Source organism: Notamacropus eugenii, chromosome 2, assembly GCF_028372415.1.
Source record: "Notamacropus eugenii isolate mMacEug1 chromosome 2, mMacEug1.pri_v2, whole genome shotgun sequence".
NCBI classification, from domain to species: domain Eukaryota; kingdom Metazoa; phylum Chordata; class Mammalia; order Diprotodontia; family Macropodidae; genus Notamacropus; species Notamacropus eugenii.
This window is the reverse complement of record NC_092873.1, coordinates 507047066-507069237: the sequence shown is the minus strand read 5'-3', so window position 1 is coordinate 507069237 and position 22172 is coordinate 507047066. Positions and strand designations below refer to the sequence as shown.

General features: G+C 55.7%; 1 protein-coding gene across 25 annotated transcripts in view; it reads right to left on the bottom strand.

The window, feature by feature from the left end:
• MAST2 (microtubule associated serine/threonine kinase 2) overlaps positions 1 to 22172 on the bottom strand; it is a 159158-nt gene that overhangs the window by 5261 nt on the left and 131725 nt on the right. For 11 of the 25 annotated variants that reach the window (XR_011975787.1, XM_072649282.1, XM_072649270.1 and 8 more), the window contains 20 exons: positions 21621 to 21696; positions 19025 to 19234; positions 17078 to 17179; positions 16682 to 16814; positions 14396 to 14457; positions 13625 to 13710; positions 11869 to 12077; positions 10957 to 11095; positions 10513 to 10645; positions 8373 to 8538; positions 8128 to 8229; positions 7812 to 7934; positions 5769 to 5878; positions 4865 to 5010; positions 4516 to 4775; positions 4042 to 4290; positions 3362 to 3588; positions 2985 to 3107; positions 610 to 746; positions 65 to 270 (listed from right to left, as the gene is read on the bottom strand). Coding sequence is in view for 24 of the 25 variants with exons in the window: in XM_072649282.1 (XP_072505383.1) it covers positions 65 to 270; positions 610 to 746; positions 2985 to 3107; positions 3362 to 3588; positions 4042 to 4290; positions 4516 to 4775; positions 4865 to 5010; positions 5769 to 5878; positions 7812 to 7934; positions 8128 to 8229; positions 8373 to 8538; positions 10513 to 10645; positions 10957 to 11095; positions 11869 to 12077; positions 13625 to 13710; positions 14396 to 14457; positions 16682 to 16814; positions 17078 to 17179; positions 19025 to 19234; positions 21621 to 21696 (2999 nt within the window). In the remaining variant the exon portion in view is untranslated. The remainder of the gene's footprint in view (positions 1 to 64; positions 271 to 609; positions 747 to 2984; positions 3108 to 3361; positions 3589 to 4041; positions 4291 to 4515; positions 4776 to 4864; positions 5011 to 5768; positions 5879 to 7811; positions 7935 to 8127; positions 8230 to 8372; positions 8539 to 10512; positions 10646 to 10956; positions 11096 to 11868; positions 12078 to 13624; positions 13711 to 14395; positions 14458 to 16681; positions 16815 to 17077; positions 17180 to 19024; positions 19235 to 21620; positions 21697 to 22172) is intronic. The other 14 variants (XM_072649274.1, XM_072649276.1, XM_072649284.1 and 11 more) reach the window with 5 other exon arrangements.

Genomic DNA, 22172 nt, shown 5'->3' with positions numbered 1-22172 from the left:
CTCTTGTCCTTGACTCCCACAAAGAGGGGGCAAAGGTCAGGGGCCCCTCAAGGGCCCCAGGTACCTGAATGCGAGGCTTCAGGGGCCCCTCGGTAGCCCTGGGTTGGAGAGCGTGGGGCCAGGCTGTGGCTGTGGCCATGACCATGTGTTGGGGAGCCAGGCCCGCTCTCTCCAGAGGACAGGGAGCGGCTCAAAGACGACAGGCTTCGGCTTGTGTGCAGCAAGGATGCCTGCTTGGTGATCTTCCGAAATAGGGAGCCCCTCTTTCTGCTGCCAAGAGAAGGGCCGCACAACACTGCAGGGGGGAAGGGACCCTGCAGGGGATGATACATGCACACATGTGTGTGCAGATGTATGTAGATGTGAGTGCATGCACCTGTGTGTACAGATTGTGTGTGGCCATGTGCATGTACGTGTGTGTGTAAATGTGTATATGGGGACAGAAGTTCAGGGGTCAACAGATCTTCAGGGGGTGGTACATGCACGTGTGTGTGTGTGTGTGTGTGTTTGTGTAGATGCGTGTATGGGGACAGGGGTCCGCACATGAGCGTGCATGTGCATGTCTGGGAGCTACAGGCACAGGCCTCCCTGCAGTCAGGCCTCACCCACCTCTCAGGCCCATCCTTGGCCCTGCTCTTCCGGTCTCTTCGGGCCATCTTGGACCTGTGGCTGCCCTTGCGTGCAGGGCCCACTCTGATCGACGTGTTCTCAAAGGGCGTAGTTGAGATAGAAACCTTGTTTCCACTCTGTGGGGTACAAGGAGGGGTGGGGCAGTTAGCAGGAGCCACAGGGAAGAAAGGTAGCCTCAAAGACCATCTAATCCAACTCCCTCACTTTACAGAAAGAGAATCCGAGGCCCCCAGAAGGAAAAGTGACCAACCAAAGCTGCACACAGAGAACCTGGGTGTGCCCAGGCATGTCCTGCCCTTGGGGGAGGCCATCACACCCAGGGAGTCATGAGGAGACTGGTACCTGCAACAGTCAATACAATTCTAGGTTGCAGCCAGAGAGGGGTGTGCTGGCTGCCCTCAGCCTGGTTCAGACCACACATCTGGAGGGTCCTGGGAGCCACACTCTCAATATGAACAGGAGGGGAGGGGAACAAGGAATGCTGGAGGAGCTGGGGACAGCTGTGTCCAGGATCTGCAGGGCAGTCGGGCAGATGAGGCCTGGCTTCTGGGTATTCTCATAGAGGCCTCAAACTCCAAAGCCAAAGATGAAATGGGAGCCAGGCAGGGGCACAGGCAGTGGCTTCCTCCCTGTCACTACTCACTGAAAGCAGGGTGTGGAGGAGGAAAGCTGACGGGGGCGCTGATGCTGACCAAGAAAGGAGAATCTGAGAACAGTCAGATGGGAAAGTGAGGGTCAGAGGGAAGACCACTAAGGAAGGCCAGGGAGAATGTACTCCCCTGAAGTCTGGCAAGCTCAAGCCAAAACTTGAAGGGCTCCCCAAGTCAGAGACTGTGGCCATGGAGAAGGACAGAGAAGACTAATAAGCGAGAGCCCTGAAGTTCACAAGGGACAAACTACAAGAAAAGAGCCAAGAGGGAATCCAGGCCCCCAACAAGAGGAGGCTTGCCAAGGATGGATGAACCCAAGCGTGGAGATCAGGTAGAATGTGAACTTTTGGGAGGAAGGGCATGGCAGAGCATGTAGGGGAAAGGCAAAGGAAGAAGGAACACAAATGACTTTGTCCCTGGACTAGATCACAGACCACCCAGGCAGAAAGAGGAAATGGACGAGTTAGGCTGACAGCTCGTGGGCACTGGCCCTGCAGAGCTCTGACATAGCTTCATCCTTCATAAGACGGAGGAGAAATAAGGGGAAAACCTGTTCTGGACCACAGTCTCACCAGCAGGGAGGAGTGAGGCCAGACACGAAGGAATCTTGGGAGATGGGGCCCCTCCGTCCTCCCCCTTTGAGAAATACTAAGAAACAGGCATTTCTCTAGCCTGCTGACTTCTCTACATGTGCCTGAAGGCTGCAGCAGCAGCGTCATCCTCACAGCTAACATTTACAAAGCATCTGTTCTGTACCAGGCCCTGTGTGCTAGCACTTTACAGATATCTTCTCATTTAATCCTTACAACCATCCTGGGGAGGCAGGTACTCTTATCATCCCCATTTTACATGAAGAAAATGAGGCAAAGAGAGGTGAAATGACTTGCCCAGGGTCACACAAGTAGTAAGTGCATGAGGCTGGATTTGAACTCAGGTCTTCCTGACTCCAGGCCCTCTGCGCCATCAGCTGAGGGGCCAAACTTTTAGGAAAATAACACCCTGCCCTGAAGTCTTTTTTTTTTCCTTTACCAAAAGCCTAAATATTTCTAAAGGGCAAAAGGATTTAAACAGAGGGAGAATGTCGTCCCTGAAGACTGAATTAGGGCAGTGAGCAACATGCCTGGAGCAAAGCCCAGACTACAGGCAGACCCAGGTCTCCACGAGGGCCTAGGAGCAGCCTCCCTCCTCTTCCTGGTGGAGTCACTTGGACACATGAAGTGCCCGGGGCCCTCAGAGTCCATCTGTCATCCACACCTGGCTTCGAGGCTGCATCATATTGTGGAATTCTGTGGACTGTTTATCTTGGGTGATAAATTCACCTAAGAAAAGCCCAGGTCAGAGTCAGTGAGTTTTGCAGAGACCTCTTTCTGTATCTCTGTCTTTGCTTCTCTCTGTGTGTCTCTCTCTTGGCTGAGACACTCAGAATAATTCATTAGAATAATTAATAAATTGTTTCTAGAAGGCTGATGCCCCACGGCACAGGGCAGCCTTCTTTTTCTTCCACACTGAGCACCCTAGATATGGGGAAGCAGATTTCACAGGGTTCAAAAGAAAGACAGGGAGGATCCTGGAAGCCAAAATCAAGAGTTTCATGATAGCCCATCCCCCCCAATAGCCCTGCACGCCCCCACCCCTCAAAAGCTCCCCAAGACCCTGTGGTTTCCCCACCCAAGGCCAGCTCACAGGCTTGACGCCTTTCCTCACCTTCAGGATCAATTCCACCACCTCTGTATGCACCAGCCCATGTACAGGTTCGCCGTTGACATGTGTGATGAGATCTCCCTCGCGCAGGCCTGCCTCGCTGGCTGGGCCCCCGTCCTCCACATGCTGCCCCCAAGAAGACACCAGCTCTGAGATCTTCCCTACCCTAGGGAAGCCCTAGGAGCCCTAGGCTTCCTCAGTCTCCCTTCTACCATTATCAACAGGTCTCCTGATATCGTGGGATGACTGAGGCTGCCCGGGCTACTCTGGAGATGGTGACAGTCACTGTGAGTGGATGGCTTGGGCCTACCACTATCCTGGGACAAGGATCTGGACCCCCCTGACCAGGGATCCTCCCCCTCTGGCCGACAAAGACATACCCAAACCATGTGCTGCACAGTGTAAACATCGGTGTCCCCCATGTAGACCCGGATGGCCCGCAGGGTGAAGCCGTACTTCTTGGCAGCTCGGTGAATAACAACAGGAGGCTTCAGATCGCTGATGGCTGGCGAGAAGTCTCTGCTCGGGGACGACTCTCGGGATGAGGGATTGGATGACTGCGAGTGGGGGGACATTGGGCTGGCCAAAGGGGAGCATCCATGGTGGTCTGGAGCAAAGACGTGGGTGCAGTGAGTCACCTCCCTGCCCAGCCCACCTATTCCTCCACTTTATGTACTCCTGATACCCACAGACCCCAGCTGCTGGAGCCTGCCCCTAGGGCCCTCACCACACATACACCATCTACACCAAGAACACAAAAAGGTAACAACACCTGTCATCTGGAAAGTGGCCCACACCCCAGACTCAGAACAGGCCCTGAGCTGTTATGGTCACTCCCACACACTTGAGGGAAAATAGGGTGTCTAGCCTGTCCAGGCCCCTGTCTCTCAGCCCTCATGACACACACAAAGGATCACCATCTTCACAGTCTCCTGTAGTCCAGAGACACACACACAGCCACATGTACACAGGGACGTACACATCGACACACACCCATACCCACACACACACACCAGCATCCCTCCAGTCATGGACCCATAGACACATGGAGGAAGAATACCTGGGCGGGCCCAGGACCCTGGACTGCCCTCACCTGAGGGGATGAGAAGGGACAGGGCGGTGGCTGAGGCCGATTTGATGACTTTGTTGGCAGGCCTGGGTGTACGCTTGTCTCCAGACTCGCCGGACAGCAGCCGGTGGCGCGCCCGCCGCACAGCCAGGTCACTGATGGCCTTGGGTGTGGAGGTCTCCAAGCCCTCTTGGCTGCTCCGGCGGCCTTGCTGAGCACAGACGCCCACAGGACTCCCACCTACAGGGGCAGGGGAGAAAGCAGAACTGACAGTCAATCCCCAGTGACCTGAACGCTGGGCAGTTCACTGGCAGAGTCACTGGCTGAGCCTGGGACAGAGGCAGGAGACTTCCAAATATCTGCTTCCCATCCCCACCACAACTGCAGGGTGGTTCTCTGGGAGGTGCCCACCCCCCAAAAATCCACTAGCATTTCAGGCAGTCACTGAGGGAGGTAGCACTAGACCTGGCTCCTTGTCCCCCTGGGCCTTGTGCTCTCCCAGCTGCTCAGGAGTGGACCCAGGGCCACCCTCTCTGGGCTGTGGAGTCAGGAAAGCCACACCCTCTGTCAGTTGCTGGCTCTGTCGGGGGCTGCCGTCAGCCTCATCAGTATCTGGGAAACGGGGTGCATCCAGCACCCCTGAACAGCGCCGCCGTACCCCAAGAGGGGGGCTGGAGTCGCTCTCTGTATGCGAGGACTCGGACACTGACAGCCGCTTCCGCAATCTGTAGGGAAGAATGGAGCCCAGCTGTGGATTCTCTCCCTCCCTCGGGAACACCCCATCCCCTTCCCCTATGCGGGGCCCTTGGCTCACATCTCAGGAGAACCAATCACCCAGCCCCGATCTTTGCCCTTGAGGCCAAGGCCCTTGTCCTCCTTCTCCTCGCTGAGGCTGCGCTGGGTGGGGGGCGGGGTCCTGCGCTCCTCTAGCAGGGAGAGTCTCTCCAGGCTGCTGTATACCTGGGGGCAGGGAGAAAAAGAGGTCAGGGGACATGGGGCCGGGCAGCAGAGAATGATGACCAAAGGCCTGCAGGAGAGCAGAGGGCACCTTGCAATTGCGCCTAAAAACAGACGTCCCAGGAAGCTTTCTCTTTGTGGATCCCACTGACGTGGCCATGTCACTCTCCATGGGAGAACACATTCCATGGCTCGCACAAGGGCAACAAAGGCAGAAGGTGGGCACACGCCAGGGATGCAGGTTAGATGTCAGGACAAGGGAACGGGAGATTCAAGGGAAGCTGAGGAACCAAAGGAACAGGCCTGGGAGGGATGGGGGGCCAAGGCCCAGACGCACAAGATGCAAGGCCAAGAAGCTGTGCTCTCTGAGGGGAGGGACTGTGGTCAAGTGTGTGGAGCAGAGGGTGAAGAGCTAATGCTTTGGGGACATCAGCACATACATTGAAGCCCCCAATACAAAAGCAGGGCTCGAGGTAGAGGAGGATCACAGTCCATTCAGGCACAGGGCATCTCTGAGAGCCCTTCTAGCTATAAATCTCAGGCTACCCAAGAGCTTCAGGCATGGCTCAGAGCCTGGCCACACCTTTCCCAGTGCCAGGAACAGCTGCTGGCTCCAGGTTAGGACAGGTCAGTCCTTCCCCTACCCTCCAGCTTTGCCTTTGCACTCCCAACAGGCTGGATTCCCTTCCAGTGCCTTCTGGGCATCCCTAGTCCCTGGATGACCAGCCCCAGACCCTCTGGAGATGCCCGAACTCCCATACCTTGCTAAACCTTGGGGAGCATGAAGAGAACTGACGGATTTCCACATGGTCATCATCATTGGCATCATCTTCATCCTCCGAATCCACATGTCGGTAACGTTCTGAGCGAGCTGAGAGAGACATGGGCAGGCAAGGCTGAGGAAGGGGTCGGGTTTCCTGCCAGAGGCCCCAGGGGAGGGTGGTGGTGTAGGGCTTCCCCAGTGAGGCTGAGAGGCCAGCTCCTGGGTACCCAGAGCCCTAGAGGGCAGGGGGCACCATGGGCTCTGACATCATTATATCCTGCAGCAAACAAGCGTCCCACCAGGGGCATCCTGGGGCAAGGGGGTAGCAGAGCATGGTCTTAGTGTGGAATGATTGGAGCTGGGATCTAGTTATCCAGTGTGCCTGGCTGGGCACAAGGCCTCACTAGGGGTGGGCCTCCTGGTGGGATGGGCAGAGGAAGCAGAGAGCTCAGCATAAAAGGTGACTTGTCACTCAGTGGGGCCAGCATGTCCACAGCGAGAGGAGAGGGCCTCACACGCAGGGTCCAGAGAGCTAGACCTTGTCCTAGCTCTAACAGTTGCTAGCTCTGGACAAGATACATTCCCCTGAGCTGCCCCCTCCTCATCTACATGAGGAAGGTGAGAGAAGAGTTTGTGGCCCTGAGAGGGCCCAGATAAATGGCATCTCGGGTTCTAAAAGAACCGGCAGCAGGGGAAAGCTGGGTCCTTGCCAGGGGCAGGCAAAACAAGAGAGGAGCCAGCAGGGAGGCAAATGTTGGCCCAGTTTTCCCAGAAGGGAAGAAAACCTAGCCTGGAAACTAGAGACAGTGAGCATGACCTCAATTCCTGGGTCACACAAGGGCTGGTAGTTAGGAAGCCAGGGATGCCGATGAGCCCACACAGCTTTATGCACAGCAGCTCAGGAAGGCCAGGCTGCAGCGGGCGCTAACCCAGCATGAGACGAGCATGCTGAGAGTGGGGCTGGACAAAGCACAGCAGGAGCTGAGAGGAGTAAAGTGGGAGTGGTCAGACTCAGACCTTAATTGCCGCGGGGGCAGGAGGTCTCCAGTGGAGGCCCCAGCACCAATCCCATGCTTCTCAATGACCGGCAGAGAAGTCTACATGGCCAGCTTGGCCATTTGGGGGGAGGGGAGAGTTGACACAGCAAATGAGTCAGGATCCAAAGGGATCTTGGCAGGCCCCTGGGAATGAGGCTGGACCAAGCAAAATGAAACTCAATAGGGATGCATGTCAAGTCTTACACCTGGGTTATAGAAGAATCAAGGCCCACATCTGGAGCACTGTGCTCAGTTCTGAGAGCACTGATAAGCTGGAGGCCATCCAGAGAATGGTAACCCGGGTCAGGACAGGCCTCGAGCCCAGGCCATGGGAGGAGGTGCTGAAGGCATTGATTGCTCAGGGGTGGGAGGACTGGAGAACCGGCCTCCAGGCATTCAGAGGGCTGTGCCTGACCCAATGACAGCACCAGGAGACAGGAGGAGGAGCCCACAGGGTGGAAAGGGCTGCCAAGGGAAGGAGATGCCCTCTATTGGGTCTGCCTCCACAAGGCTTCCTTTCCCATGTGGGCTAAGGCTGCTGAGCTCCTGCCAACTCTCAAATTCTGAGTTTCCATGAGCATGAGGACAGGAATCTTTGGCCTGGCCATGCTGGGAAAGCACATGCTTTGTAAATGGAGAAGGGCTTTCCAGGACTCGAAGAATGAGGGTGGGTTCTGGCACCCCCAGATCTCCTGAGGACTGGGCCTACCATCATGGGGACTCATGTTCTAGTTTGGCCTCAGACCCTTACTAGCTGTGGGACCCTGGGCAAATCACTTCACCTCTGACTCAGTTTCCTCAGCTGTAAAATGGGGTAACAGAGCTGTTGTGAGGATTGAATGAGATCATGGTTTTAAAGTCGTTTGCAGACCTTATAGTGCTGTATAAATGATAGGTACTACTACTTGTCCTCTTCCTCTCATCCTCGTCCTCTGGGCATGCAGTCACACTACCAAGCAATGGGCTAGAAGGCAGGAATGACCCGAGCCCCCAGGCCCTCTTACTGTCAAAGTAGCTCGTGTCGTCCTCAGACTCCAGCTGTGGAATGAACTCAGCCTTCTGCCGCAGCAGGCCTGTCCAGTCCAGGTCCTTGAAGAACCGATGCTGCCTCACCTCACTGGCACTGCCTGCAAAGGGGCATGATGTGGGTAGGACAGACAGAGAATCACTGCAGCCTCAGCATGGGCACAACAAGGGAGGGCAGCCGAGGGGGGTCAAGGAGCAGGAGAGTGCATGGCCCACCCTGCCCGGAGCCTGTGTGAAAGAGACCCCTGAGAGTCCCTTGGCACAGCCCAGCCCCAGCTGTCACCTGCAGCCTACCTGTACCCATCCTCTCCAAGGGGTTCTGGTGGAGCAGCTTGGAGGTGAGGTCTTGGGCATCTGGAGGGAGGGCATCGTCCCCCTCAGGCCATGCAATCTCATCTGAGGGGAGGAGCAGGAATGTGTGTTGGGGGGGGGGGGGGGGGGGGAGGGTTGGCTGCCCAGCATAGAGCCTTCTCCCAGCCCATCTGCCACTGCCCACGCCAGCTCGCCCATCCTCCCACACTGCATGGCCCAGAACCTACCACTGATCACTTGTCCAAATAGCTCCTCTGGAGTGTCCCCAAAGAAAGGGACACAGCCCACAAGGAATTCATAAAGGATGATGCCCATGGCCCACCAGTCCACTGGCTTTCCATAGCCTTGTCTCAGGATCACCTCAGGAGCAATGTACTCAGGGGTCCCACACACCTGGGCAGAGGAGAAGGATCACTAACATGGCTCTCACCACCATCACCACTATTACATCCATTTTACAGATAAGGAAAATGGGGCTCAGAAGTAAAGTATTTTTCCCCAGGTCACACAGCTAGTGAATGTCTTGAGTTCAAATCTCGGCTCAGACACTTCCTCGCTATGTGACCTTGGGCAAGTCACTGAACCTCGACCGGCTTCAGTTTCCTCATCTGTCAAATGAGGACAATAACATTTGTCTGCCAGGCTTGTTGTGAGACCCCGTGGGAAGCAGCTGGCAGACCAGACACTGGCTTGCACCATTCTCATCCAGTGCCAGCTCATCTGTCCTGGCTCCAAGCCCAAGTGAGATAAAGGCCCTGTCCCCAGGCCCCACTGTGTCAGAATGTCCACGGGAGAATCCCCTCTCCCTGAGCCATGCAGGGATGGGCCACAGACCCGGGTTCTAACCCTGACTGTACTTCAAGATCACTTAGCCATCTAGGACAAGGGATCTCTTGGTGCCTAAGCTCCCAGAGTCCATCAAGGGTTCCATAACACCTGCACTGAGTGACGGGGCAAGAAGACAAAGATGGTTTTGCTTTGTTCTGGGGTCCTGCCTGCTAGCTCCTAACCGTCTACCACCATGGCTTGGGATGCTGTCTCCTTTCAAAAGGTCACTGGTGCCCCCTGCTAAAGACAGGACCCTGCACTGCCACGCGGAGTATGCGGTGCATTCCCATGATGTTCCTCAGAGCCATGGCCCCCCTGCTCCAGCTTCAGGACAAGTCCACAGTTCCACATGGCACAGTCCTGAAGTACTCTGCTTGGCTAATCCCAGAGGCAGATGGCACCAAGAGCTGCTTCACAGATGCCCTGCAGAATGGCTGTAATTACTCAAATGGCTCGAACTCTTCTCCTCCTTTCCATTCTCTTTTGAGATTGGTTTGAGTTCTGGAATCAGGATTGGCGCAGAGGGCACTGAGGGGCTAACCTTGGAGTCAGAAAGACCTGAACACATCCTACTTTGGTCACGTTCTTTCTGGTGTGTGACCACAGGCAAGACACCAACCCTTGTGGTGCCCCAGCTGGGAGCTCCCTAAGCTAATGGCACCCTAGAGCTTGGCACAGCGGAGACAGCACCAGTTTGGCAATTAGGAAGACCTCATGGAATCCCCTGGATGCACTTCCCTGCCTGCCCACAGACCCTGCTCTAAAACAAGGACCCACCCGCTCCACTCTAAGGGCAGAGCCTTCATTTATCTCTTTTCAGCCCCTGCCCCATACTCCTGGCTCTGCCCCTGGAAGCCAAGTAGAATAGGCCCAGATGCTTCTCCCACACGCCAGTCTAAAAATCTTTCCTCCAGGTTAGCTGGGAGCCTCTAAGCCTGGGACTCCTGGTCCTTTCCCACCTCATCTGCCTCCTCTTTCAGATGGCCTCCCAGTTATTCAATCCTAGCACCTATAGTACCCTCTATGGGCTCAGGGCAGGGCAGCCTGGGATCACATGGGCACTGCCGATTCCTAGAGACCTGCAAAGGTGGGTACATCTCCCTGTCTGCTATTTGTAAGGGACTGTGGAGGCCAAAGGTTGGACTTTTTACTTATTCTGACAATTTCCCCTTATTACTGAGCCCCAAATTCTTGCCCAACAAGACAGTTTTGGAGCCTGGTCCCCTTCTCCCCCAGGATCAGGGCCTTGAACTCTGCCTGGACGACAAGTCTGCATGGAAGGGTGCCTGCCTGCAGGGAGGCAGCCCAGGGTGGGAGGCAGTGAACGGGCCCGAAGCTTTGGCTCTCATGTATCCTGACAAGTCCCTCACCCACTCAGAGCACCAAGGAGCTCTCTAGGAGTGTGTCGTTCTATGGCAGTTCCCAGGGGGTCCCTGCACCTTTTCCCACCCAGGGCCTCGGGCCCTCTCCTCATGCGTTTTCCTCCTTGTTCCAGCCTAAGACAGGTCAATTGTGGCAGGACATCCCACGGCTACTCACCTGCTTGTCCAGGAACTCCCGGGCATCCTTCTCAATGTGGCCCTCATACAGGTTTGTGGTCAGGCTCATGAGCCCTATCTTGGACAGCCCAAAGTCAGTCAGTTTGATATGACCCATGGATGTTATCAAGAGGCTGGCGATGATGAAACAAACCCAGCTCAGGCCTTCACCTACCCTGCACTGTGCCCCATCTGCTACACCCCAACCCCTGTGCGTGCCCAGCTCTGCAGCCCTGGCAGGACACCCAACCAACAGCTCTGCCCAGCTCCCATCCAGGGTGGCAGCTGCCAGACAATGACCTGTTCACAGCACCCATGCCCGACAGGCAGGAGTCAGCACAAGGCCAGCCATCCAGACATAGCCCACCAACCCAACAGTGCAGGCGCAGGAGCAGCCTAAGGGGGTGGTCAGCAGGGTGGGTGGGGCAGGCCAGAAGCTCCTTACTTGTCCGGCTTGAGGTCACGGTGCACAATGCCATAGTTGTGCAGGTATTCCAATGCCAACACCGTCTCAGCAAAGTACATGCGTGCCATGTCAACAGGCAGCGCGCCAATGTTCTTCAGCAGCGTGGCACAGTCACCCCCTGCAATGACACCACCCCGCCCGCTCTAGGCTCAGACCTACAGAAGCTTTGACCCTTTCCCAGGGTCACTGTGAGATCCCAAAGATCTAAACAAAGCTCGGCTGTTACAATCCCGCGGCCTTCCTTGGGTGCCCACCCTTGGCCAAATACAGGACCTCGCTTTCTCTGGGTGACATATGGTACGCAGTAGGGAAAGCGCGAGACTGAAGCCAAGAAGACCTGAGATCAAATCTAACTTCAAACTTGTCCTAGATGTGGGACCCTGTGCAAATCACTTAACTTATTTGCCTCAGTTTCCTCATCTGTAAAATGGGAATAATGCAGCATCTACCTCGCAGGGTTGTTGGGGGAACAAATGAGGCCACATTCCTTAAGCACCTCACACAGAAGGGGCTGGAGAAATGCCTACCCTTTCCACACCAAATGTGAATATTTTTTCTCAGGCCACATGACCCCTGACTTCTTGGCCTCATTGATGCCATTGACCACTTGCCTCCAGACCCCTGCCCTCCCCTGGCTCTCAGGAGACCCCAGAAGCATCCAGGAGACTCTGGGCACCAGACCCACCACGTCACTCATTGGGCCTCTGTCAGAGTCTCAAACTCAGTACAGCCTCAAGTGAGCTCCCCGGCTCTCTCCTCCTGCTGAGGGCACTGCCGAAGGCCTGATCATCCAGGCTTGCCACCATCAGTCTAGCCTGGACTCATCATTGCCCCTCCCCCTGCCCCTGGGGTGTGCGTTCCTCCCCCTGGCCACAAGCAGGGAATTCCTACCTTCCACATACTCCATGACCATGCACAGGTGGCGCCGGGTCTCAAAGGAGCAGAACATGCTGACCACGAAGGGGTTCTCGGCAAAGGTGAGGATGTCGCGCTCCACAAATGCCTGCTGGATCTGGTTGCGCAGGATGAGGTTTTGCTTGTTGACCTTTTTCATGGCAAAGCGCTGGCGGGTAGACCTGTGGCGCACCAAGAACACAGCCCTGCAAGGCACAACACGGTCTCAGCAGGGTGCCGCCTTTGTAGAGGACCCCCAACACTGCCCCTCTCCTCAGAAGCCTCAGAGCTTGGAGGGGTTTTGGGGAGGGGCGAAGATCTGAGTCACAAGCCTGGTTCTGGGCCCAGATCCTACTATGTGACGAGCTCTGGGCCAGGGGCATGCACAGAGTCTGGCATGTAGGAAGTACTAAGCCAATGTTTATGGATCAACAGACCAACATCATCAATACAGATACAGGCTGTCCCCAAAGTCTCCAAGTCATGTGGAGCTTTTTACAAGACAGCTGAATGCAGGGCAGGGGGTGGAGTGGGGGAGAGAGACCAGGAGAAGCTCCAGGCACCAGGCTCTGAAGCTATATCTGGAAGGAGACAGAGGGAGGAATGACCACTGCAAAGGCCTGGAGGTGGGAAATGGCCCGGAGGGAAGGCTAGTCTGGTTGGACTGCGAGAGAGAATGGACAGATAGGTCAGGGCAAGGCTACAAAGGCCTTCAAAAGCCAAAACGAGGAGGAAGAGGTAAGAGAGTCCCTGGGGTTTATAGGAAATGGTGAGATACAGTCAGATAAGTTCAAAAGGAGAGGCCTACGGCAGCACTGTGGAGGCCAGACCAGAGCAGTGGCTCCCAGGAGGCAGTGACTCCTGGCCTCTCACCCACAGCACCTTCAGGTCCTTCAGTCTTTGTACCAATTCCCACTGAGGATGCTGTCCCCAGGACACCAGGGTGCCCACCTCCCCAACTACCATCACTTGCCAGAACATGAGCTCTGGGGCCAAAGCATGCCCCTGGTTCCAGCCACATGGGGCTTGGGACAGAGAGCACATGGGGCCTGGCCCCAGACCCAGCTCCACATGTCCACTCCCTGGCCCATGAGAGAGGTCAGTGGTCCTGCACACAATACACACTCGTGCAGATCCCTGGGGGATCCTGCTGGAGATGGCCATATCTCAAGTAGGAGAGGTAGGGTTTTCATCCACAGAAAGGTGCAGGCCCAACTCTGGACAAAGAACAAAGCTGAAGGCTGAGCCCCAGTGGACCAGGATGAGGGTCACTGGCTGGGAATCTGAGAAAACCCTGGAGAGCACAAGAGTTGGGCCTCTCCAGGACTGGAAGCAACCGGGTCAACATTGGCCTGATTTCTAAGAGAGGAAGGAGTGGATTCTTGCAGTTCTGAGATGGTGAGCTGGGGCTCAATTCTAGGCAAACTCCAAGAAGGTTTTCTTAAAGGGATGGCTGATGAGAACTTCAGAAACGGATAGAAGCCTCACCCACACCAAGGGCGCCAGCCTCAAACCTCTCTGACAGGCTCACAGAGCCTGGCCCAGGGCAGCACAGGCTAATGGGAAGCGCTGCACAGCCTGCACACCCACTAGAATCAAAGCCTGGGGAGACCCTCTGTAGCATGGCCCTAACTCCAGGCTCCTAGGCTGTCCATGGACAGTAAGGGTGCCCCAGCCCTGTCTACAGGGCTCTGCTGCTGGGCCCAATCCATGCCAGGGGCAGGGGCTGCTGGCACCAGGTGGGGCCCATTACCCGTAGGCACCATTGCTGATCAGCTTGATTGTCTCAAACTCCTCCTCAGAAGGTGTCTTCTTGGGATGCAAAACAGCCCCTCGGCCCTGTGATGGAAGAGGGAAAAATGGAGGATGTGCGGCTTTTCCCCAAACTGGCTCAATCCACCTGCTTCAAGAGGCAATGTGCCTAAGGGAGGCCCAGCAGGACCCGCCCATCCCACTTAACCCCAGGGCCTTAGTCCACCCCTCCCAGATGCTCACACTCCCTTCATCAACCATCCGGCAAAGATGCAGGGCAGGCTCATTCCGGGCCCCAGCCCCATTAGCCCTGCACTCCAACTCCCAGAAAAAAGGTGGAGTCTGGCTTTTTTATGCGTACTTTCAGTTGTTCTTGGAAAGTGCTTGATAAAGCTCGCCCAGTCACTCATTCACTCATTCATTCACACTAAGCACCATTCCACCATCTCCCCTCACACACCGAGAAAAGAGACATGAGGCAATGCCCCTCACTCTAGCATCGAGCCCCTTGGCTGGGAGGGCTTCATTTCAGAAAGGTATCCAAGGCCCATAAGAGTTGGTATGGCAGAGCAGCTAGAGTCGGGAAATCTGGCTTCAGATGTACAAGATGTGTGACCCTGGGCAAATCATTTTACCTCTCAACATCAGTTTCCTCTTTGGTAAAATGGACAGGGTTGGAGTGAAGTCCCTGTCATCTGTGATCCCTCTCTTAGCTCCACCCTGTGGAGCCTCTGGCTATTCAGTAAGCCAGGTCAGGCCTTCAGGTCATTACCTCAACTGAGTCATCTGTCTCAGGAGTGTCTGGGCTGTCATAGCTGTTGAGTTGGGCCATTTCTGAAAAGGAAAAGAGGGTGGCAGATGCAAGCTTGAGCACAAGTGAGGTTCATGTTAGTTTCCAGGGCCCATCCTGATCACAGGCTCCTCTTCAGCAGAGACAAAGCAGAATCTGTTTGGAGTCAAATCTGATAAAATTATAAAACCCGTTGCTTTTGGAAGGCAGCCTGGTGGAAGTTGAGAAGCAGCTATAGGTTTCAGCTCTGGACTAGAGGAAATTCCCACTGAGGTGCCTTTCCCTGATCTGGGCAGGTTCTGCCCACACATAAGCTGCCCCGGCTGCTAACCTGGGACCTTCCCCACCAATAGCCAACAGGTTTGGGTTCATGGGAAGAAGGGGAGGCCAGGAAGATGTGCTCAGGCACTCTCCGAATAGCCAAGCCTCCAGACTAGCTCTGGGGAGGCCCAGGATGTCCAGGTAGATGTCTCTCCTGACTGGACCAGCCATCGCCCATCAGCAGGCCTGGGACCTGCCCTCTCCCTCACCATCTTGGGCATCAACCCCCTGCCATTTCTGCTTGCCCCTTTCCAGTTCAAAGGTGACTCCCTGTCAGGAAATAGGACTTGGGGGCCTCTCTGAAGGCTGCTTCCCTGTGCAGCCCGGTTGCAATGACTCCCAAGAACAGCACTCCCCACCCTGCTGAGTGAAAAACATTTCCAGCCTGCTGGCCTCTCCAGTGCAGGGCTGGAAACCCAGGCAGACACTCCATCCAATTGCTCCCACTCTCTGGTCCTTGGCAGTCAAAGACTGAGGCTGAGGAAAGGGGGAGGGGGGCTCCATCTAGTGGTCCTTCCTAATCCTATGGCTAACACTCACAGAGCCTCATCCCTCACACCTGTGGATGGGAAGAGGCCCTGCCCTCCAGACCCCCAATGCAGCCTGCTCTTGCCCTCAGCCCCCTGGAGCTCCATGTCGCCCTCTGCCTCAAGCTTTCACACAACTTCCATCTCCCAGGGCCCAGGGGCCAGCCACCATACCCAAGCCCTCTCTCTTCCATTCTGTGAAGCCGCCCCTTGCGCCCAGAGGCCCCCATCTGGTGCCTAGTCTCCTTGTTTGTCTACTGGGATGTGCTCCTGCATCAGGAGGATTCCCAAAGCTGAGGAGAGACAGATGAGCCACTCGCTGCTGCCTCCACTTCACCACTTGGTCCTGGGCCCCTGTGAGCCCCTCTCTCCCTCTCTCCAGGCTCTCCTGATATGCTCTCCCCCAGTGGTTTCTCCTTGGGTTCCTTGGTGGGATCATCTCCCAAACCCAGTCCCAACCTCCTCCTTTCTCTCACCAGCTCCCATGGACTTAACTATGCACCCAAGTCCTGACACAGAAGCCCAGTCACAGCCTCAGTCTCTCCCACTCCCACCCTCCCACCCCCAATGGACCATCTGACACCTCTGACTGGAGATGCCAAGGCCCCTCAAACTCATTCTGTCCGATACTGGCCCCAGTTTCTTTTCCCCAGAACTCTCCCGCTTTCAGATGCCCCTATCACTGCAAAGGCACCACTGTCCTCCATGTCCCTGGGCTAAGGACCTAAGCGTCCACACCAACTCAGACTCCCTCTAACCCCGACCCAACCAGATGCCGGCTGTCATTCCCATCTCCAGAGTCACTCCACTACTAAGGCCTTCTACCCATCCTCCTCGGCCTCCTGGCTGCAGACCCAGTCCCTTCCCACTCAAATCTCACGTAGCCACCAAAGGGGCAGGGGGGGCCCACCAGCTTGGAGTCTTCCTGCCTTAGACTCTTGCTATCTGTGTGACCCTGGGCAAGTCACTTAAACTCAGGGCCTCAGTTTCCGGATAACAGCAGCCCGCTTCCCTGGGTCATGTCTGAGGGTCAAAGCTGATGTGTAAAGCGCTACATAAATGGTGGTTGTCATCATTAACAACGCTGGTCATGTCACTCCCCACCTTGGGAAGCGTCCGCGGCTCCCCCACGCCGCCAGGATGACCCGTCAGCTCCCGAGGGGCGGGAAGGCAGGGAGACTCCCCATTGGGATTTCACAGCCCCCGTTACAACCAATCTTGACTTCTTGGTATTTCCTAAGCTCAACACTCCCCTTCCCATCTCTGTGCCTTTGCACTGGCTGGGTCTCCTGCCTGGAATGCAGTCCCTCCTCCTCTCTGTCACCACTTCCTCCTTGAAGCCCTCCCTGATGCCCACAGCTCTGAGCCTTCACCATGTCACCCGATTCCCTGGCCTTGCTTCCTCTGGGCAGGCACTTACCCTCCAGGGGATCCCGAGTGAGGCCCAGCTGGCTGATGATGTAGCGTGGGATGTCACATTTGACCCCCTGACCCTCCTTGGCATGACCTTCAGCAGCCTCTAGCAGGTGGTAAAACTCCTCGGGGTCAAACTCCTGGAGAGCCAGGGAAAGAATGAGAACCCAGACTCCAAGCACATTTTGGGGCTCACTGACCCCAACCCCCAAAACAGTAAAGGACAAGCAAGCCCCAGGCCTCAGACTCCCTGCCCAAAACCGTGGGCCACGTCCAGAGTCACAGCCATCTGGGATATCCCCAGCAGCAGAGGCACCGCTGCCCTTGCCTCCACGTCCCTGCCCTGGTCAGGCCAGGAGCCCCTCTATCAATGTGTGCCCTGTTGTCCTGGAAGGCCCCTTACCAGGCACTCCAAAAGCCGGGCAGGCCGGGCCACGATGATCATCAGTTTCTTTACCAGCTGGGTCACAAAGGCCACCTCTGTGCTCTCTGACCGCTCGTGGGCCTGTGGAGACAAGGACAGTGTCATGGACACCAAAGGTCACTGAGCAGGGTAGGAGATTATGGCCAGTAGGCCATGCACTCTCTGCTTTGGCCTGGGCTGCCAGCCCCAGTGAGGAGGGGGTCTCAGTGACCCACCCAAGGGCAGCCCATCACAGGGGAGGGCAGCAAAGGAGAGGCTAACTTTCACCTTTAAGGTCAGCCATCATCATCATCATCATCATCTCACATTTCTATGGTGTTTTAAGAATTGCAAAGTGCTTTACAAATCTCATTTCAACCTCACACTAAGTAGTGGTAAGGAGTATTAAGAAAGGAGATAAGTAGTACTATCATTTCCATCTTATAGGTGAGGAAACTAAGAAAGAGCCTGAAGTGACTTGCCAGGTCACAGGGCTAAATATGCATCTGAGACAGGATTTGAATTTGGGTCTTCCTAACTCTGAGCCCAGCATTCTGTCCTCACCCCTCCGCCCCCAACCTGGTGCTATCCCTGGAGGCCCCTGAGGTTCAGGTCCAGCTCCAAACCTCATGCTCTTTCCACGTCCTGCTGTCAGGAGAGCTGGGCTTGAGCTCCACCCACTAGGCTCCCAGCTGGGTGACATGGGTGCCCTCCTCTCTCACTGCCTCAGTCTCCTCATACATAAAACGGGAAGAACCCTGGCCGAGGATACCAGACACTGAGATCTGCTGGCTGCCCCCTTCCCTCTACGCAGCAGTGATGTGCTTCACCCCTAAGTATGTGCAGCCAAACCACGCCAGCTGCCCCTGACTCATCCCATGTCTCATGAGCACCAAACCACACTGAAGGAAGACCTGGAGCCACATCCTGAACCAGCTGTAAGCTGTCACGTTACCTCTGATATGTCCAATGTTTCCTGATCTCTCTCTAATCTGACTCCTCTGGGAGGGTGCTGGGAATCACAGCCACCCTGGCTCCTCAGAAGCCCTCTCTGGACAGAAGCTCCTGCCAGGGCTGAGGGCAGCTCCTGGGCCTGGAGAATGCTGGTGAGCACCATGGGAGGATCTTTAAAGGCAGCCTTCCCCAGTGTGTGTGCACAGTAGGGAGGGCACAAAAGGTATCACAGTGAATATAACAGTCACACAGACTGCAGCCTCCCCTGGCTAACCAAGGCATACCACCATGACAGGCACTGGACCCCCTTCCTCAAACAAAGGGGCCAGCACTCCAGTTAGAGCCAAGTAGGACACATGACAGAGACTCACGTCTCTCAAATCTTCTAATCTTTGTCCTTCATAATGCAACAACATGGCACAAGCTTTTTTGGTGGCTGCAACCCCTGCCAAGGCCTACAGTGACCCTGTGGTCTACTGAGGGTCCTAGATCTCTTTCAGAACAAGGGCTCTTCCCTGGGAAGTGAATCATCCTTATTCAATTCCATCTTAGAAGAACCAGTGCAGGTCTCCAACCGGACAAGTCTTGGTATCACCTGTCACCATTTGATACCAATGCCAAACAGCGAGGGCCAGGCAGAACCACTTCCCCCAACCTGTCAGAGAGCTGTGAATGGACGGTCTGGGGGTGGCCAAGTGGCCAGGTGCACTGTGTCTAACTCGGGACTCTCCTGCCCTCCTGGGGAGCCTTCATCCAGTTCTTGGCAAAGCTCTTGGCCATTTGTGCCCTGGCCTACCCCAAACTTCCCTGTGCTAAAAGGGCAGAAGGTGTGTGTGGCAGGCCCCCTCAGACCCAACGTCAGCATGGCTGCTGACTACCAGTGAGGTCTTGGGGAGCGGAGCGCTCCCTCCCTCTCCCCAGCCTCAGTTTCCTCCTCTAGAGAAGGAGGCACTGCACTCGATGGCTTCTGAGGCTCAGGGCCAGGACACTCACGTCTCGCAGAAGTTTCTCCAAATTCTCCTGAAGGTCACAGAAGTAACGGGAGGTAATGAGGCCGCTGCGGGATTTGTCCAGGCAGTCCCGGGCCAGCTCAACGACCTGATGGTGGATGAAGCTCAGAGCCCCGTCTGCCAAGGGCAGCACATTCTCGGCAGCATTGGAGGCTATGCACTCTGCCAGCCGCTCCTCCATCTGTGCTGTGGCCTAGGGAGCAAAGAGAGCATTAGCACCAGTGAGAGAGGAGGAGCCAAGGCAGGGGCGGAGGACCTCCAGGGACGGAGGGCCAGAGCAAGAAAGATGGAAGGGCAGCTGGGGAGTGGGGCCCATCCCAGCTGCACCTCGATGAGGCCTCAGCCAATACCCCCATTTCCCATGGCTGACCTCCAGGCCCGACTCAGAAGAGCTTGCTCCCTTCCACAACTCACACACCCCCACCTGGCCTCCCCAACATCTGTATACTGGCTCTCTAGGGATGGAAGGTGGTGCAGAACTTGCTGCTGCCTCTGCACACACACAGAGGTGCACTCAGTCTCCCCTGGCCAGATCATCAGCTCCAAGCAGGCGATGTGCAGGTGAGGGCCCCTCCTCATAGCTGCCTGGGAAGCCCCCTCCACCCGAAGCCAGCAAACATCTTTCCCCGCTGAGTCCCTGTCAGTTCTGCTGCCTGGCCTGCTCCTTTTCAGGTCCTTGAGGAAGGTTCTCAGAAGGGTACTCCCTTCCCACCTCAAATCTTCTCTTCTCAACCTCTCCTTCCTGGCCAGGAGGAGACCGTTACCCAGAAACAGACTGCCCTTCCCTTCCCTTAGAAGGCTATTTTCAGGTATTGAGAACTTTTCAAATTTACAACTGGGTAAACCAAGGCCACTGGTTCCAGCCCAAACAGGCTCTCTGGACCCTGCTTCCCTCCTCTGAGGGATGCTGGTTGACTTGGCTCTCTGGTCACCTTATTTTTCAAAGGATGACCATAAGCTAGGGAGGAGGTGCCCAAGATGGCAAAGAGTGTGAAACTGCGCCACTGAAGCATCCGTTCCACTCTGCTTGGACTGTCTAAGAGTACCCAGACCAGGCAGAGAGCAGCCCAGGAGCCGCCCTCCTCTCCTGACCAGTCAACCCAAGGCTGCCTGGGCTTAGTTGGCTGCTACACTGCCCCACTGAGACCCCCCCCCACCCCCGGACTCATCTCGTAGACAAGGGAAACACCCTTCACCTCTACCCTGACCCTTTTCAGGTGTCCTGTTGCCTACATTCTAAATGAGAGGGGCTGGAGCACAGGTACTACAAGAGGGCCATCCCAGCTTATCAGCCCACTCATCTGCTATAAGCCAGGATTTAGGACCCCATCCCACAAGGAAGGGCCCTCCATGGGCTTGGGAAGAGGGGAGGAGGTCTTCTGAGCAGGGATCACCCAGTTTCCTTTATCCAGTCTGCTAAGCATGTAGCATCACCCTCAGCAGAAGTCACTCAGTGTGCATGTGTGTGCATGTGTGTGCACATGCTCAAAGGAAACAGAAATGAGACCCAGGGCCAAAATATGGAGTCCTCTTCCCCAGACAGGAGGGCCCAGGCCTCAGGCCCCACACATGGGCCTGGAGATAACAGGGGCTTGGGAAGGTGGGCATCCCTTGGGGCTGCCTGGCTTCTTCTTTAGTCCTGCCCAGCTTGGCACCTCTAGGAACAATGCTGAGCTGGATTCTTGCCTGTTAGACTGCCTGGCCCACTCTCCCCTTCTAGTGGTGTGGACTTGAGGCTCTTTGCCATCTTGGGCACCTCCTCTTCACACTCCCTGGTTTATGGTTATCCTTTAAAAAAGATGGCGGCCAGAGAGCCAAGTCAACCAGCACTGGGGAAGAGCTGAGCATGACCATCCACTCCGTGCTCCTGGAGCCTCAGTCCAAGACCAAATCAGCTTAGAGGCTCACTACCTGCGCTACCGTGGGCAAATGAATAGCACCTGTACCTCCTCGGGTCATCATGAGGATCAAATGAGAACATTTGCTAACTGCTTTGCAAACCTCAAAGCGCCACAGAGGTGGGAACCATGATTTCTGAATGCTGATGGGAACACAGCCCTGGCAGACGGTGAGGACTCCTCCACTGTTGCTGCATTCATCATCATCACCATTCTCAGCCTTGACAATGTCCATCAGTTTGGTCCAGGTTGCAGGGCACAGGCACCACAGCTGAGGTCCATGAGGGGACCCTGACTGCCCTCCATCTCCTCTGCCCAGTACAGCTAGATCATCAGCCCCAGCTTCCCCGGCTCATCTCAGGGATGTGGCTGCAGCGAGAGCCCACATCCAGTCTTCTCCCTCCAATATCCTGTAATGCTGGCTGCCATTTCTGGCTGGCCCCCATGCATGCCATAGCCCCACAGTGAGGCCCAGGGCCTTCCCTCTGACATAAGCTTCTACCTCACTGTGGGTGTCTTAGCCAGACCTAGTGTCTGCAGGCTGTCCTCCATCAGATGGTGAGCTCTCCAAGGTCCTTTCTTTGTATCCCCAGCCTGTGGCATGGTGCCTGGCACACAGTAGTGCTTAGTAAACACTTACTGACTCACACCCTCCTCAGGCACCCCCCAGCAGCACCTTACCTTGGGGAATCTTTCTTTGTACACATGATTCATCATTATTATTTCATTGTCAAAGGAGACTGGGGAGCGGCCAGGGCTGAAAGAGAAGGCAAAGGAACAGTTGTTTTGCTTTTGCATTAGTCCTGAAGGCTAATGGGGTCTGGGCCTTGCAGTTGCCCTTCCCATGAGTACACAGACCATCCTCCAGAGGTGATACCCATCCCCAGCATAGCAGCTCAGAACCTTGGGGGAAGGGAGTAGCAACCCTTTCACTTCCTTATCCCTGAAGATGGCCAGGCTGTGGCCTGGGATCGACTGGACCCATGCCCCCAACAGGCTCAGACCCTTCCTCAGGACAAAGTTAGGCCAGTTCCCAGAGCTAGGTAGACCCCTTGCAGCTCTTCCCCTGACAGTCTGGCTCATGGGCTGAGAAAGGTCTTCACATGAAGAAAAACCATGTTAGCCCTGGAGCAAACCTAGGCCTACAATGTATTTGTGATGGAATGTGCATACATGAGTTGGTGAGTATACGAGAATGTGTGAGAGCAGGGGTGTGTGTCTGAATGTGTGGAT